Source organism: Oreochromis niloticus, linkage group LG8, assembly GCF_001858045.2.
Source record: "Oreochromis niloticus isolate F11D_XX linkage group LG8, O_niloticus_UMD_NMBU, whole genome shotgun sequence".
Taxonomy (NCBI): domain Eukaryota; kingdom Metazoa; phylum Chordata; class Actinopteri; order Cichliformes; family Cichlidae; genus Oreochromis; species Oreochromis niloticus.
In genome coordinates this window covers 1,715,001-1,730,565 of record NC_031973.2, presented here as the reverse complement: position 1 = coordinate 1,730,565, position 15,565 = coordinate 1,715,001, and the positions used below count along the sequence as shown (strand labels likewise).

The window sequence follows — 15,565 nt, the reverse complement described above, 5'->3', positions numbered from 1 at the left end:
TGAACTATAAATGAAACCACAATTCCTAAAACATGGATAACCGAAACATGAAACTAATAATCATCATCATCATCATCATCACAACAAGAGGATGAGAAAACAATCCAAAACACCAAGATAACTGAAACACAAAGTACCAGAGGAACATAAAGAATAATCCATCATTCAAAATAAAACCAAATCATAACAACTCAAAATACTGGGTCCAACGGACCGAGAACCGTGACAGAAAGAGGCGGTTCACTGACACTGTCAGAGACTTCCTGCGCTCTGGGCGGGGTCTCTGCTCGCCTCGGCTAACCGAAACTGACAAATCAACACCAGCTTCATCTGCACACCGACTCACACGCTCAAAAACACAGCAGCAGCTGTTTTCTCTCCCGTTTCTTCCATTTCCTCGACCATGCCGTGCTGCCGAGCTCGCACATATTCTCGGAAGTCGGCGAGCAGGAATACGACGTTGATGCTCGATCAGCCCGACCAGCGAGGACACACCGAACATCTCAGACTGACTTTAGCTCACAGTAGGAACCACCTCGGATCTTCTTTCTTCTGCTGGAGCTCACGAGGTAACGCTGCCAGATTCAAGTCGGTTCCCTCTTTTCATCGTTAGTTCCCTCCTTCGTTAGATCCTTCATCACTTCCTTCCTTCCTTTCCTAGCTTGTCAGATTCTCCTTTCCTTCCTTCACAACTTTGTTGTTCCTTCTCTTGTGTTTTTCTTCCTTGGTCCATTTTCTTCTCTTCTTTAGTCTCTTTGTTACTTGTTTCCTTTTATGTTCCTTCCTTTGTTTCTTCTGTTTCTCCAAAGTCGAGTTACACTGGTGACAGACTAATGAGGGAGCTGCACACGCCCTTTTTGCCAGTGAAACTTTCCAGATATTCCCAGATGATTCCAAGGTGCTTGCAGGCCAGATGAGGTATTCCCCCAGCAGGTTCTGGGTCAACCCCGGGATCCCCTTCCAGTTTTCCAGGCCCCGGGCGGCCATCCTAATCAGACGTCTGAAGCGACTCAGCCGCCCTCATTGGATTTCAGCCACGTGTGCTGCTGCAGGAACAAACCATCCACAGAGCGTTCGCTCTGCATTTCACATGGAAACAGCACCAAACTGAGAGCTCGCCATTCAAAACCCCCACAGTCTGAGAGCGAGCGACCTCACTGTCATGAAACAGCTTGGAAACATTCCTCCCTCCACCTCTCAGCTCCTGAGAGCCGACCCCGCTGCTGACCCCATCTCCCACCCTCGTCCAGCCTTGATGCTTTTGTGCACTCGTCTCATTCACTGCAGCTGTTATTCAGCACTAAGGTAAGCTCTGTGACGCGAGCGTACCTGGACACGTTGGCGTTGTCTCGTACGCGGGTGTGGCAGAGCATGTTGGGGGTCCGCTGGGACACCAGGACCTTGATCTGGTCCACGGAGCTGCTGAGCTTCAGGTAGCCCAGGTAGAGTCCCGGGGCGAGCCGGTGGGTGCTGCGCCGCTGGTACGCCAAAATGTCCTGAAGGGCAGAAACAGAAACGGGTTAAATTCAGGACTTTACTTCCTGTCAGGTGACTTGTGCTTGACTGAATGCTGAAATCGCCTGTCCCTCACCTGTATGGTGATGATGAGGATGTCGAGGGCGTAGGGCTCTTCGGGCGTGGACAGAGACTTCCTCTGGCTCTGCAGTTTGGTCACCTGCATCCACTTCCCGCTGAACAGCGAGTGCTGGCTCTCCGTGTCGCGGATCGTCACCAGCAGCACGTTGCCATGGCGATCCTTGATGGGCTCGTAGTGGACCCGACCCAGGTTGTGGGTTCCCAGGAGGTTCTGCAGGTGGAGGTAAACATTACAGGATTACAGGTCTGAGACGGAGCAGGCTCTGGGCACGCTCGGCCTGTCAGACGTCACTTTGGACTTTGAAGGTTTGTGCCGGCTGAACCGCGCAGTCTCTGTGTCATGTGATTTCACTGAAGCTGATTGGTCGGTTTCCTGACCTGCAGCTGGCCGGCGGCCGTGAGCATCTTGTGCCTGGCCTGCAGGGTGGAGGACGACGACATGGACACCGACATGCTCTGTCTCAGCCACCGGACGTCCTCCCACATGCAGGACAGCTGCAGACACACAAACAGGAAGTTGACATCAGAGACACACCGTGTGAAAAACTGTCCATTAACAGACTTTAATCCTTTGCTGTTCCTCCTCCACCCTCTTCTCCTGAGGGCTGAAGCAGCCATTGTGACTCCAGCTCGCACACACTGGTCACACTGGTCACACTGGCAGCGTCCCTACAGAAGTCCTTCAGTTACAGCAGACTTGCAGGTTGTAGCGCTGCAGCGGGTGATTTGGTTCATTACTGCTGAACCTCCTGACTCATTTTTCTAGACCAGACTCGCAGGTTCAAACCCGCACAGTCTTTAGAAGCAGAGACGTGATGGACAAACAGAGAAGTGTGGGAGTACCGAGAGGCTGGAGGGAGACCCAAACCCTGAAACAAGACGTGAACTGTTCAGACATTTATGTCCAAACCAGCTGCCTGCTGGGAATAAAAGACATCCGAGACCCAGCAGCAGAAATAAATACAGGTTCATGTGAAAACTCTGTGATCACTGAGAAAACACATGATGAGAGGAAAGGCTGTGAGGAGCAGAGGGGTCATTCAAAGCTGCTGGACAAACGACGATGATGATGAAGATGATGTTTTATTTGTGTACCTTTGTGAACCACAGGAAGTCCTGCATGAGCGAGCTGCTGTACGAGTCGTCCACCTCCACGATGGGGATCTGCTCCTCGGCCGTCACCAGTAAACTGTCCTTATGGTAGAACACAGCCGCCAGGTAGATCCCCCTGCACGCACAGGATGGTACGGTCCACACAGGTGAATAGAAAGGAAAGTTAGCGTGTTTAGGGTAACGATACACTTTACAGTTTAATCAGATTCAGTCTGAAAAACAATCATTTTATTAGTTTACTGAGTTAAATTAGGATAAAGATGTTTGTTATTCCGTTTGCTCTGTCTGCAAAACTTCATCTCTGCTTCCTGCTGCAGCTTTCTTGCTGTGGTCCGTCATCGCTCTGACATCAGTGGTTTCAACTTCCTGAAACAACTTTATGTTGTGGTGTGAGTCATTGAAACCAATCACAGACTTTTAAATAAGAATGACACAAGAAACTAAATCAGCAGTCCTGAAAAGCTCAGGCGCAAAGTTGGAGCCACTGATGTCACTGCAGGACTACCGCAAGAAATTCCACCCAAGAGAACTACTTCCATGGATTTCATGGAGAAGGGCTGATGCTGCTGATACCAGCAGGGCACCACAAACGGCTGCAAGAAAACTCGCAAATCTTCTTGCACATTCTGTCCACCAGGGTTTTCCTGATTATGCCAACATCCACCAACACTGAGCTGGTTCCCATGGGAACTGGATCCACATATTTCCACTAAAACATTGAGGTGCTACTGCGAGAATTCCCACCTGCCACACCTAAACCAATGAACATAATGCTGGTGCCACAAGGAGAACGGGAAGCCTTGATTAAGGTTACAGTGAAATCGGCTCGTCGTGGAGAAGCAGCTTCTGACCTTTTCAGTGTCTTTACAAACTTGTTGGAGGAGTTGAAGAGATGTTTCAGACTTCTGGAGACAGACTGCTTCCTGCTGGGGTTCTGCAGCTTAGAGACATCTAAAGAAAAAGACGAGAGAAGAAGAAAACAAGTTAAAACTGCAGTTATTTTCCAGCTTCAGTCTAAATGTTTGTTTACGGGGGTCAGCGGGGTCGAGCTTCTCTCCCACGCCGCTCTGACTCAATCTTATCTCCTTCACTCGCTCGGCTGTCTATCTCCTTTCCCTTACGTCCTCTGTCGCTCCCTCCAGCCGTCCTCTGGCCCCGCGAGGACGCCGACCGGCCGCTCAGCGATGCCAATCTCCAGACCGCAGCGCCCCTTTTACTGCAGCTAATTAAGCATCACGTAATTACCGTCCTGTAAACACACAGCAGACGTGGCGCCCACAGGAGCCGGCCACAGACCACCAGAGGAACGAGCCGCGATACAGATGCACGGTGGAGGGAGCGCAGAGGAAAAACATCCTACAGATCATCGATCCCGTGACCTCTGACCCCTTCCCAACAGAAAAGGAGTTTATGAGGAAGAGTCCAGACAGACCGAGAGAGGCCTCGTCTCTGAAAGCTCTCCACGAGCTGTCAGCCACGAAACTTCATCCAGGACTTTCCTGCTTTTGACAGCTTTCTTTGAACGGACACAGCGCACAGCGACATCACCACAGGTCACAGCGTCCTCGTGTGCTGCTGCTTTAAAGCCTCTTATTAAAAACATGTTTGCTTAACATATGAAACGCAGCTGTGAGTGTTTAGTGTCACGTCAGTTCACATGAAACCTTGAATCTGTAACTACCTGCATGTCTGTGTCAGGTGACCAGCTGTGCTGAGCGTACAGCAGCAGCCACAGGCAGGTCGCCCCCTGCAGGCCATTAACGGTACGCTCACTGTTTTTATAAGCACGTTAATATTGCTGCAAACAAATCAACTTACATCTCTGAAAGCCTCACAAAACGGCCTGCATCAGGTTTAATGATTCGCTGTTTGTGTGCTTTCCTCAGGATGTCAGAGAGACGAATCAAACATCATGATCCCGGCGTGTACACGACCATCTTCTGCTGGATCTCTCTCCTCACGTGGTGCTGTTGTTCCTCCGTTGGGTTTGATGAGGTGAATTAAGGCTTTGGGTTTGTATCTCTCCATGAAATTGCTGTTTGCTCGTTAAAAGCTGTAATTACAGCTGGTTTTATCGGAGCGCCTTTTGTCCAGCTGCTGCTGCTCTCGCGCACTCTCATTTGGAAAATTGGCCTTTTTCCGAGTCTGTCAGAGGGAACCGGCTCAGCCTGACGACTTTAGAAAGTCTCTGTGTGCGTGAGCTCCGGGCTAACCGGCTCTGACAACTGGATAATGTGACAAGAGCTCGCACGCCACGCTGAATAAACACAGAAATGAGTTTTGGTTGGAGAGGACTGCAAACATGATTGGAGTCGATTAATGAGGCGGCCACCTTTCCATCTGTCAGAGAGGAGGAGGAGGAGGGTGAGGAGGAGGGGGGGAGACTTTGAGTTCTGACCTTTCAATTATGGGTTATTACAGCGTTTAACTGCTTCTGAGACAACAGCCAGCTAAGTGAATGAGACGAGGAAGAGGAGACAGATGAAGGCCTGAGACCTCCTGCAGTGATGATGATGATGTGATTAAAAACACTGATATCTGGTCAGATGGTGTCACGTCCCTGCGTCTGCCCGGTCGGCTCAGGTGGGACACATGGTTTTGTTGTTGCTTCTCTCTCTCTCCTGTCTCCTCCCTGTCTGGGCGGAGCTGACTGTGGGCTCCCGCCTCTTGCCCACACAGCTGCAAACAATCCCTCACCTGTGGCTCAGTATCCCGTTTCTCCACTATTTAAACAGTGGCTCAGAGCCTCTCGTCGCCTGATGCTTGTAGGTCGCACGCTAGCGTAGCTGTAACCTCATCCTGATTTCTCTTCCCTGGATTCCCGAGTGTGAGTGTTTGGCAGCGTGGACGAAGTGGAGCGCGGTGTGTGGATCGATGATCGAGTGTCCCTCCCTCCCGTGGATCTCTGAAACCCCGACTCCCCGTCTTTGTACAAAGCTCACTCTGCGTCTGTAAATACACTTTGAACTGTTTTTCCCGCTCAGACAGACGTGAGAGCGTCAGTAAAAATAAATCTGCGTTGTGATTGAAGAGCACGTTCGTGCCTGCAGACTGTAAAAAGTCCCACTCATGTATTTCTGCAGATATTACAGTAATAAAGTCAAAGTAATGACAGCAGAAGCTAAAACTAACAACGATTTTGTGATGTCGCTGTTTGTGCTCTGCAGTCTTCACTGTGGACTCATCATAACAAACTATACTTGCTTATATTTTATATCAGTTTATTTACTACCGACTGCAAAAAACATCCAGCTAAGTGAGAGCAGCTGTATTTGACCTGTGGTTAAAGTGTTTTCATGACTTTGAACCATCAGTGGGTTTGTGCAGCTGCTGAATCACAGTCAGGTCTCTACGCCGTCACGTGATCAAACAACAGTGACGATTTCTTAATCTGATCTGGGTGAATCGATCCCGTTTCCACGCGACTCTGAGAAGGTCACAGTGTGCAGGTTTCTGTGGCTGAAACAGACTTACACAGAGTGTCCTTCATCACCGAGGCTGACGGAGAGAAAGCTCCGGGCGTGCGGGCGAACACTGCCGCCTGTGTGAGCAGGTATTACTCGTGTCGCGGGGACAAACGTGTTTACACGGCCTCATAACTTTAACCATGAAACTGCATGGCCCGGTCAGAGAGAGAGATGTGACGGCGGGCATGCAGAGGGTTTGGGGAGAGGAATGGAGGTCAATGCGATGCCCTCTGATGTCATGGAAACGTCTCTCTCACACACACACACAGTAAATGAAGATATCCCGGCTGCTAGCTGAGCTCCCTCTCCTCCACAGTGGTGCTTTGTACCCACACTGATTCATTTCACACGTTTATTTTTGGTTCTCTCAGAGTACGCTGTACAAATACACACACACACACACTCACACACACTCTCATACACACACACACACACACACATCTGTCTGGACGGTTTCTGCTTCGCTGTTTTTCAATCGTCTGTCCAGAAACCATCGGCGTTAGCATCGACCAGCCCGGCTGTGACTCTGGAGGAAGAGCAGCTAATCGGAGGGTTGTCGGTTTGATTCCGTGGACATTTCCATGCTTCCACAGATGTATGGGGCTTCATGAGCACTGAGGTTTCTGAGATCAGCAGGATTCAGACTCTAACTTGCTTTCAGGTGAATTCCAGGTGTAGTGACGTGGTTAGCATGTTAGCATAACTACAGCAAACAGAAGAGTTTGTGGGCACAAACCAGAGTGTTTGATTTTTCAATCCAGTCATTTAAAAAGCTCAGCTGTTCATTTTTAGAAGGCGTGAGCTCCGCGGTACTGACTGTACGAGCACTGGTAGTGCTGGGCTGGAACTGCTGACAGCTAGAAAACACCGCCCCCTACAGGCAGAGAGAGGAGCTACAGGAACACCGCCCCCTACAGGCAGAGAGAGGAGCTACAGGAACACCGCCCCTACAGGCAGAGAGAGGAGCTACAGGAACACCGCCCCCTACAGGCAGAGAGAGGAGCTACAGGAACACCGCCCTCTACAGGCAGAGAGAGGAGCTACAGGAACACCGCCCTCTACAGGCAGAGAGAGGAGCTACAGGAACACCGCCCCCCTACAGGCAGAGAGAGGAGCTACAGGAACACCGCCCCCTACAGGCAGAGGGAGGAGCTACAGGAACACCGCCCCTACAGGCAGAGAGAGGAGCTACAGGAACACCGCCCCCTACAGGCAGAGAGAGGAGCTACAGGAACACCGCCCCCTACAGGCAGAGGGAGGAGCTACAGGAACACCGCCCCCTACAGGCAGAGAGAGGAGCTACAGGAACACCGCCCCCTACAGGCAGAGACAGTATTGTTCAACAAAAAGAAATCATCTCTGATCATCTCCAGGATTAAATTTGTAGATTGCCAATAAAACGTGACAGAAAAACGTTTATTGTGGTGAAGGCCATCCACCATGAGCCTGCCGACACTCACCTCCACAGCAGTAGTGTGTGTGAGTCGCTCGGACCTGCTGAAGCAGACGCTCCATGGCCTCGATGTGGCCCCGCCTCCTGGGTTCCGGCCGTCGCTCTCCCGCCAATCTGGACAAAGAACCACAGGACAAATGAAGGAACTGAGTGAATCTGTGAGCGCTCCAGCTAGCCTCAAACGCCGGCATTAGCACGTAAGCATTGTAACGTGCGTCAGCGTGGACTCAGGTGCAGCTCCTACCTGCTGTTTTCATGACAGTGCAGACTCAGACAATTGGACAACTTTGAAATGTAGTTTACAGAAAAAAGTGTAACATATGTGAGCAAAGACAGGCGAACAAGAACGGCTCCAAAAATCTGTTTGTGTGTGAGAAGCTACAGAATGAATTAATGGATGTCAAGCATCTTTAGAGGTGTAGTCGTGCTTTCACTCTATTTAAAACAAACACCCACACACTTTCTGTCCTCTGCTTCTGACATATGCGCGCACACACACACACACACACACACACACACACACACACAAATGTGTGAAGCACACACACAGCTCAAGGCTGAAGCTCGAATGTGCAGGAAAAGAGAAAGCGAGTCGTGACACAGCGATGAAATCGATTTTCCTGACCCAAGGACGTCAGAACAGGATGTTCACATGATTCACAGCAGACGCACACTTCAGTCACGACCACGGGAACAAACCCTGCAGGTTCACACCGCACGAACTTCCTATTTTATGTGACAACACTCGGACTCCTGTATTTGTGCTTCGTCACACGTCACCCCATCCCCGCTCTGCTGACGGGCTGATCCACGGGTTCGTTCGGGTTTTCCTTGATCCCTGCAGGTTGTCCCTGCTCGCAGCGGGCCTCTGACTGTGTGTAAGGCAGGTCAAAGTTCAGCCAAAGAGTCCACGTGGCTCTGTGAGCGTCTCTGAGGTCCTCTGGTCACCAACAACATCTCATCGTCTGCTAACAATCTCCTTGTTCTTCCATCGTTGGAATTTTGAATCTCACATCTTTAAGCTCATCCAGTCAGAAACTCTTCAAAAAAAATTTTTTATCAGCAGATCTCACCTTTAATTGGTCCAGAAGGAAACCAAAACTAGCCTCCTACACGTATATCAGCATCTAGTTACTCCCTGGAGAAAGTAATCTGTTACACTACTCATTATATTACTTTAGTAAGCTAGAAGTCATTCTAAACCCGCAGGTGGCGAAACACCTGCAGCCTCACATGAAACATGCGCTCCACCTGAGCGTCAGCTCTAACCCGAGAACCCGCAGCATGACCTCGCCCACCACAACAGTTCACTGCACCGTCAGGATGTATAAGCGCTGTTCTGAGGACACGTGGAGACCTGAGCTTGTGGTTGTCATATTACTCGCTCCATCGTCAGCTTGTGTTTTACTCACTCATTTGTGGTTTTTCTGCAACTGCAACAAACCAATTTACCCCACCAAGTCAATCTGTTCCCGGAGTTTCTCTTCAGGCCTGTAACAGTGGCTCTGTAACATTTACATCATGCATTATTCAGCAGAGGAATATAAAACCAGGCTGAAACAGCCGCTGCACAAAGAGGTTAAACTCCACAGTCACAGAAAAGCTGCAAGCTGCTGAGATGGTGAGGTTAATGGAAAAATATGGAGAGAACCTACTGGATGGAGCTGCAGATGGAGGGAGGGAGGAGGCGGGCGGACCCCAGCCCTTCATGTTATAAGCCGACACTCGAACGTAGTAGAGCCGACCCTGAAAAGTAGAAACCCATCTGTTAGAGTGAAGAGGCGAGTTTGGAGGAAAGAAATCACTTCTGGTGAAAATAACTGCATCAACAAAAGTATGTGGACACTTCCACTGTTGGAAACTGCAGCATTCTACCCTTTAATGTGTCCACATACTTTTGTCTTTTTATCCTGCCTCCTGTTATTGATGTGTCAGGACAGGACTGAGCTGTTTCACACATGAAAAACTCCGTCGTCTCGCTTTTTATCCCTCAGATGTCGGTTAATGTGATGACTTTGAGCTCCCACCGAGGTCGTGTTCAGAGTGCTGTGAAAGCGTTGCAGGTCTGATGGCAGGAAAGCATCTCTGCAGCTTTTTCACCAAACTCATTTGTCTGCTTATTCATGCATTTAAAGCTGGAACATTTCCGACGTGCACGTCTGAAAAAAGTTTTCTAAAGGTTTGAAGAGGTTTCTTTATTTTCTCTGGCAGCCTGTCCTTGGAAAAAAAACCCAACAAACGCTCTGACAGTAATTTTTACAGTTTTATATCATCAGGACACTTTGTGGAAATAAACCTGGTAACAATTCTTTGCTGCTGTAAAAGTTCATGAAAGCATAAATGCTTTAACATTTGAGGAAGGTTTCCTTTCAAATGTCACTCTGCTGCTTGGTTCAATTTCGGTTTTAATTGGAGCCCCTCGAGCCTGTGTGCTCCGCCCCCTTCTGTTCAGCCACACAGACAGCAGAGCGCTCAGAGGAAGTCTGCAGAAAAAAACAGCACCGCCATCATCATCATCATCATCAACAGCCGACTGCTCGCCTTCAGCCAAAGTAACAAGGACAAAAAAACTTCTCCACGCTGGAAACATCAGAACGTCTCACAGAAAACGCACAGCTGAGCTGAAAGAGGAGCAGTCCACGCGTCCACGCGTCCACGGACTCCACCCGAGTGGAAACATCACAAACTGAGGTTTGTGATTAAAACCAGCGTCCATCTACCAAACGTCGGTCTCCGTCCTCAGGCTGTGAGACGGCTCGACTTCACCATGAACAACACGTTTACTTTCAGACTCACACTGAATCAGCTGAGCTCATCCAATCAGAGCAGGGTGCAGCTTTTTCACTCTGTCAGCGTCGACCAGACGACCGACATCAGCCTCGATCCCTGAAACCGAACGACGGAGCCTCTGTTAAATCAAACTAATGACTTCAACCCTTGTTGGTCAATATCGCTCAGGTTTCTTTAAACAGGTTTCTTTAAACCAGGCCCCACCCCTCAGCAGGCCCCACCCCTCAGCAGGCCCCACCCTCTCCAGGCCCTTTTAAACACAACTATTTTAAACACAACTAACGCAATCGGAAGGTTTTCATACCTCTTTGCAGCCAGTTTCATGCTAGCAACCAGCAGAGGAACATACATATTTCCCTGGCGTGACTGGTGTGAGACTGGTCTGTACTTACACAGACCACCAGGTCGACGTTTGTGCCCACAAATAAACTTTAAAAATCTTTTTTCTCCAGGAATTCAAACATCCACTGCTGTCGCTGCTGTGTCTGTCTAATAAAATGATTTTAATGAACAACATGTGCTGAGATATTATCAGCTATCGTTAGCTCCATACCTTCACTTTGCTCCCTGGCTACAAAAACACCACCTGCACCACCTGTGCTGTGTTCCGGTCACAGCTCTGCTCCTCGCAGCTTCAGGCTTTCTTCCAGCACAAACAGGCCCCCCGTGGCCCCCTGTGGCCCCCCCATGTGTGTGCCCTGCAGGTCCTTCCAGGACAGCTGAGTACTTAAAGCCCTCCGAGTTCGTCGTGCGGCTCGGCCCCGACTCGATGAATTCAGTATGTAAATGAGAGCTGTGACGTTCGAGCCTCCGCCGGCTCGGCTCATTATTCGCCCACGGAGCGTCTCCGGCCCTTTCAGCGTGTTCTTTTCTGAGTGTTCAGGGCCGCCGTGGAAGTTTGTGAAAGCCGCTCGCTGCTCTAAATGGCAAACAGCAGCTGTGGTTCGGTGTGTGCAGCACAGTGAAAACAAGTCTGCAAATATCACAGACGCCAATCAGCCAACGCACAACGGAGCCGCAGGGACCGCGCAGTGACATCACCGAGGTCCGAAATCACCCGCCTGCTGCAAACGAACACATGCATCACAGCGAGCGGGCAAACGTGCGAGCGACAGACCAACCTGAGCAGCAGCTTCATCGTGACAGAAACTCCATTTATTCCGTTTTCTGAAACTGTGAAATAAAGCCAGCGCACACTGAGCAGCAGACAGGTGGATGTGCGGAGGAGGGATGCTCTTGTTACCGTGGTGAGGCTGCTGATGGTGCACTTGAGGCTCTGCAGGTTATCCAACACCACCTCTCCGGCGAGCAGCGAGAAGTCCTTCAGGCAGCTCCACTCCACTGCGAACACACCGACAGACACAACGTTAGCCTCCTCACCTCTGCCTCTGAGCACCACTTCCTGTTCCTCCGCGTAACCGCGACAACCTGAGGCATCATCTAAGAGATAAATCTGGGGTTTAAATCCAGAAGCTTTAGAGTTTAACCGTGAAGTAAACCAATCAACACATAACCTTGTTAATTTATTGTTTTAAATGTGGTCGTCTCAGGTTTGTAGACCCAACATGAAGTCTTCGCTCGTAGCTTCATCTCGAACATCGAAACTTAAATGACGGCCTGACCTTTGACCTTTTAGTCTCTCAGACAGGAGCAGGCCTGCATGTGTGTGTGCAGGCCTGCACGTGTGTGTGTGTGTTCACCTCTGTACTTGGTCACCACAGTGGAGTTGAGACACTGCGGTTCCTGGAAGGTGACGGTCAGAGTGCTGCTACTGCTCACGCTCAGTCGAACCATGGACGGGGCCTCCGGGGCACCTGAGCAGGGGCGCAGAGAGGAGGGTGAAACGTGTGTGTGTGTGTGTGGACTGTGGCTCGGACTGTTTTCCAGGTAACTATGGCAACATATGATTGACTTCCTGTTTCCTGCCTGACGTCTTTAGCAGGTGTGATTAGTCGCTGTGTGAAGCCAGAGCCTGCAGAAGGACCTGTGTCGTATCACCCTGATGTTGCTCTAATGAGACCGTAAGTTCACCGCACACGCCGTTTGCGTCTCGATCGCCAATCTTTCAGTTTTTAGCTGGTCGTGTAAATCCCGCCCCCTCTGAGCTCTGAGTTTAGCAGCTCTAATGTTGACAGGAACACCTCCAGCTACTGCGCTACGAATCTGCTGCAAAGGTCACGCATGTCCCCGTCAGGCTGTCTGAGCTTTAAAAGGCCACACACGCAGGAAGTGACAGCAGGAAATACACACTCGGGTGGGCGGCGTGCGGACTCACGTGCGTGCTGGAAGCCCGTCCTCATGCGTTTGTACAGCTTGCACCTCCACTCCCACGCCCTCAGCTGTTTGTCTTTGTGGCAGGCCTCCAGCGAGAGGCCGTCCCTCTGAGCCTGAGCCGCCAGGTCGACCGCCCGCCGCTCCGCCTCCAGCACCAGAGAGTTCAGGTGAGCCTCGCGACTCTCCACGCTCACGACTGCAGGAGAAACACAGCAGCTGGTTACAAACAGCAAACTGCAGGAGAAGCTTTCAGCTTTTTCACATTTAATCTTTGCTTCACACAAACCTCCACCTGCTGCACCCATCATCACAGTCAGAAGCAGAAGTTTGTGGACACTCTGTGTCCCACTAACTGCTGGACGACGACTATCTGCGAGCGTTTGATTAAAGACGAACATGTTTGGCTTTCTCGCTCCGTGGGCTGAATGTGGAGTCGTGTCTCCTGTTAGTGGAAGAAAAGCAGCTTGTGGAGGAGTTGGAGTTCGTCTCTGTCAAGGCCACGGCTGACTCGTCTTTAGAAGCAGACAAAAGGAGATGCAGCAGAGAAACCCAGAGCCCAAACATGGAAACGTGTTCTGAGCGAGCGACCGCAGAGGGACCAAAGGTGCAGGGCGGCAGAAAGACGAGAGAAACGAAAGAAAACTTTCTCTGACGGATCTTCGGGTCTGTTATTAAAGCATCTGTGCTGGATGTTTGTGCTTTGCTGTGTGAGTGACTACATGTGGTGTGTTGTAGCTGCCTCTTATTTAACACCAGGGAATAAATCAGTCGTATAAAAATAACTTTACGAGGAGCTGACGATGAAACAAAGCTCTGGGGAAGCAACTGGACGAGTCCATCACAGGGCGGGGTTTTCAATGGGCTGTGCAAAAGTCTTGAGCCATATTTTGCCCAAATGATTCATAGGTCAGAGTTCAGAGGCTTAACAAACAAAAGCCTTCTTCTGAAAACGAATGCTGCACTGAACACGAGTGTAAAAGCAGCAACGTCTGAAGAAGAGAGATCTTAGGATGAAACGTCTTCAAGGAAACTTAAACAAGTCCAGACGCTTTTCTTTCCGAGCTCCGTAGACTGCGATGACCTGGATGACTGCGAACCTTCACAAACAACTCTGATAGAAAGCTGCAGATCTGCTGCTCACGAGCACTAACATGTAAGAAACTCTGTCTCTTTGGAAGCAAAATATACAGAAATGAGGGGTGGCTCAAGATTTTTGCACAGTTATAAAACCAGTGAAAATCAGGTCCTAATGAAACCTGACAGCTGGGTTTGAGCTGTAAAGTCCAGGATCTGGTTCTAGAGCCCACAGAGGAGACCGGGGATGAAGAGCGGCTGAGCTGCCTTCAGTGTCATCATCATCATCATCAGAAACAATGACTGGCATGTTTTTAGAACAGGCATCATGTACGGACTGTGGAGCCTCTGAGGATGGAAACGTTTCTTTTTTATCCTCTGACTGGAAATCCACCCAGCATCTGTTTGATGTTTCCCCCTCCGCCCGACTGAAAAGTGACAGCAGAGCAGTGGTATGAAGTCTGACGGGCGCATTCATCACAACACAGCTCCGTGTGTGTTCCTCCACATTTGTCACGGTGAAACGCTCCGCTCGCTGCCAGCCCGCCCAAACACCGCCGCTTTACTGCGGCGCCGCTTGCTGCCGTCCAGTTCTCAGTCACGGACCGTGACAGCAGCATAAACAAGCAAACAGCAGCAAACAAGAACACCCTCATTCACACACACACACACACACACACACACACACACAGTGAGTGTGTGTGTGGCTCAGTCTAACCTGCCGCATGCAGAAATGTTATGAAAGCGAGTAAAAATGAGCCCGTGAGGAGAGATCATTTCAGCTGCTGTCGACATGTTCTGAAGTCTGCACAACAAACCAGCTCATCCAAAAAGTAAAGCCGAGAATCATGTGACGCTTTCAGCTCCTGAAACTGTGCTTAACAATCTGATAGGACAGGCTGATGAGAGCGATAAGAAAGACCAAACATGAACCTGTGAGGCTGCGTGTCGCTGAGCCCAGCTGTCAGGGTGTATCATCAGACAGGGAGCGCGGCCGTGCGTGTGGTTGCCCACGAGTATTCATCCAGGGAGAGTTTACACTACAGCCCACCGAGCATGCACAAACAGACTTCAAAGATGTCTGACAGTAATGACTCCCTAACAAAGTATGATCAACGATTCGATATGCAGAGTCCAAAACTGATGACACCACAACAGCTGAATGAGTTTGTAGCTGTTTAACACTGAGATCAATTAAATGGAACAGAGCAAGACAATAACAAAGAGTCTGAGTTTGTCTCTGTATGAACAGTGGAGTACCACAGGGCTCCACACTGGGACATCTGCTGTTTAACGTTTCTTGCTGCACTCTAACACAAGATAAGATCATTTATGCTCCCAGCAGACTGACACAATTTAGCGCATCCATCCATCCATTCGCTCCGCTTATCCTTTTCAGGGTCACTGGAGCCTATCCCAGCTGTCAGCGAGAGGCGGGGTACACCCTGGACAGGTCGCCAGTCTGTCACAGGGCTAACACACAGGGACAGACAACCATTCACCCAAATTCACACCTATGGACAATTTAGATTGATCAATGAACCTATCCCCACTAACTGCATGTCTTTGGACGGTGAGAGGAAGCCGGAGTACCCGGAGGGAACCCACGCAAACACGGGGAGAACATGCGAACTCCACACAGAAAGACCCCGGCCTGATGGTGGAATTGAACTCGGGACCTTCTTGCTGTGAGGCAACAGTGCTAACCACCGTGCTGCTGTGCTGCAATTAACAACCGCTTACTGTTTCAGAGACCAGAGCTACAGTGCTTTTTAACATAAGATTCACGGTTACAGCC

General features: G+C 50.1%; 1 protein-coding gene across 1 annotated transcript in view; it reads right to left on the bottom strand.

Moving 5' to 3' along the window:
* ankfn1a (ankyrin repeat and fibronectin type III domain containing 1a) overlaps positions 1-15,565 on the bottom strand; it is a 77,126-nt gene that overhangs the window by 11,890 nt on the left and 49,671 nt on the right. Inside the window, 11 exon segments of the mRNA XM_019362386.2 lie at positions 1,330-1,496; positions 1,592-1,807; positions 1,975-2,091; positions 2,692-2,824; positions 3,561-3,660; positions 7,637-7,723; positions 7,726-7,743; positions 9,285-9,375; positions 11,663-11,760; positions 12,120-12,233; positions 12,695-12,889. Coding sequence (XP_019217931.1) covers positions 1,330-1,496; positions 1,592-1,807; positions 1,975-2,091; positions 2,692-2,824; positions 3,561-3,660; positions 7,637-7,723; positions 7,726-7,743; positions 9,285-9,375; positions 11,663-11,760; positions 12,120-12,233; positions 12,695-12,889 — 1,336 coding nt within the window.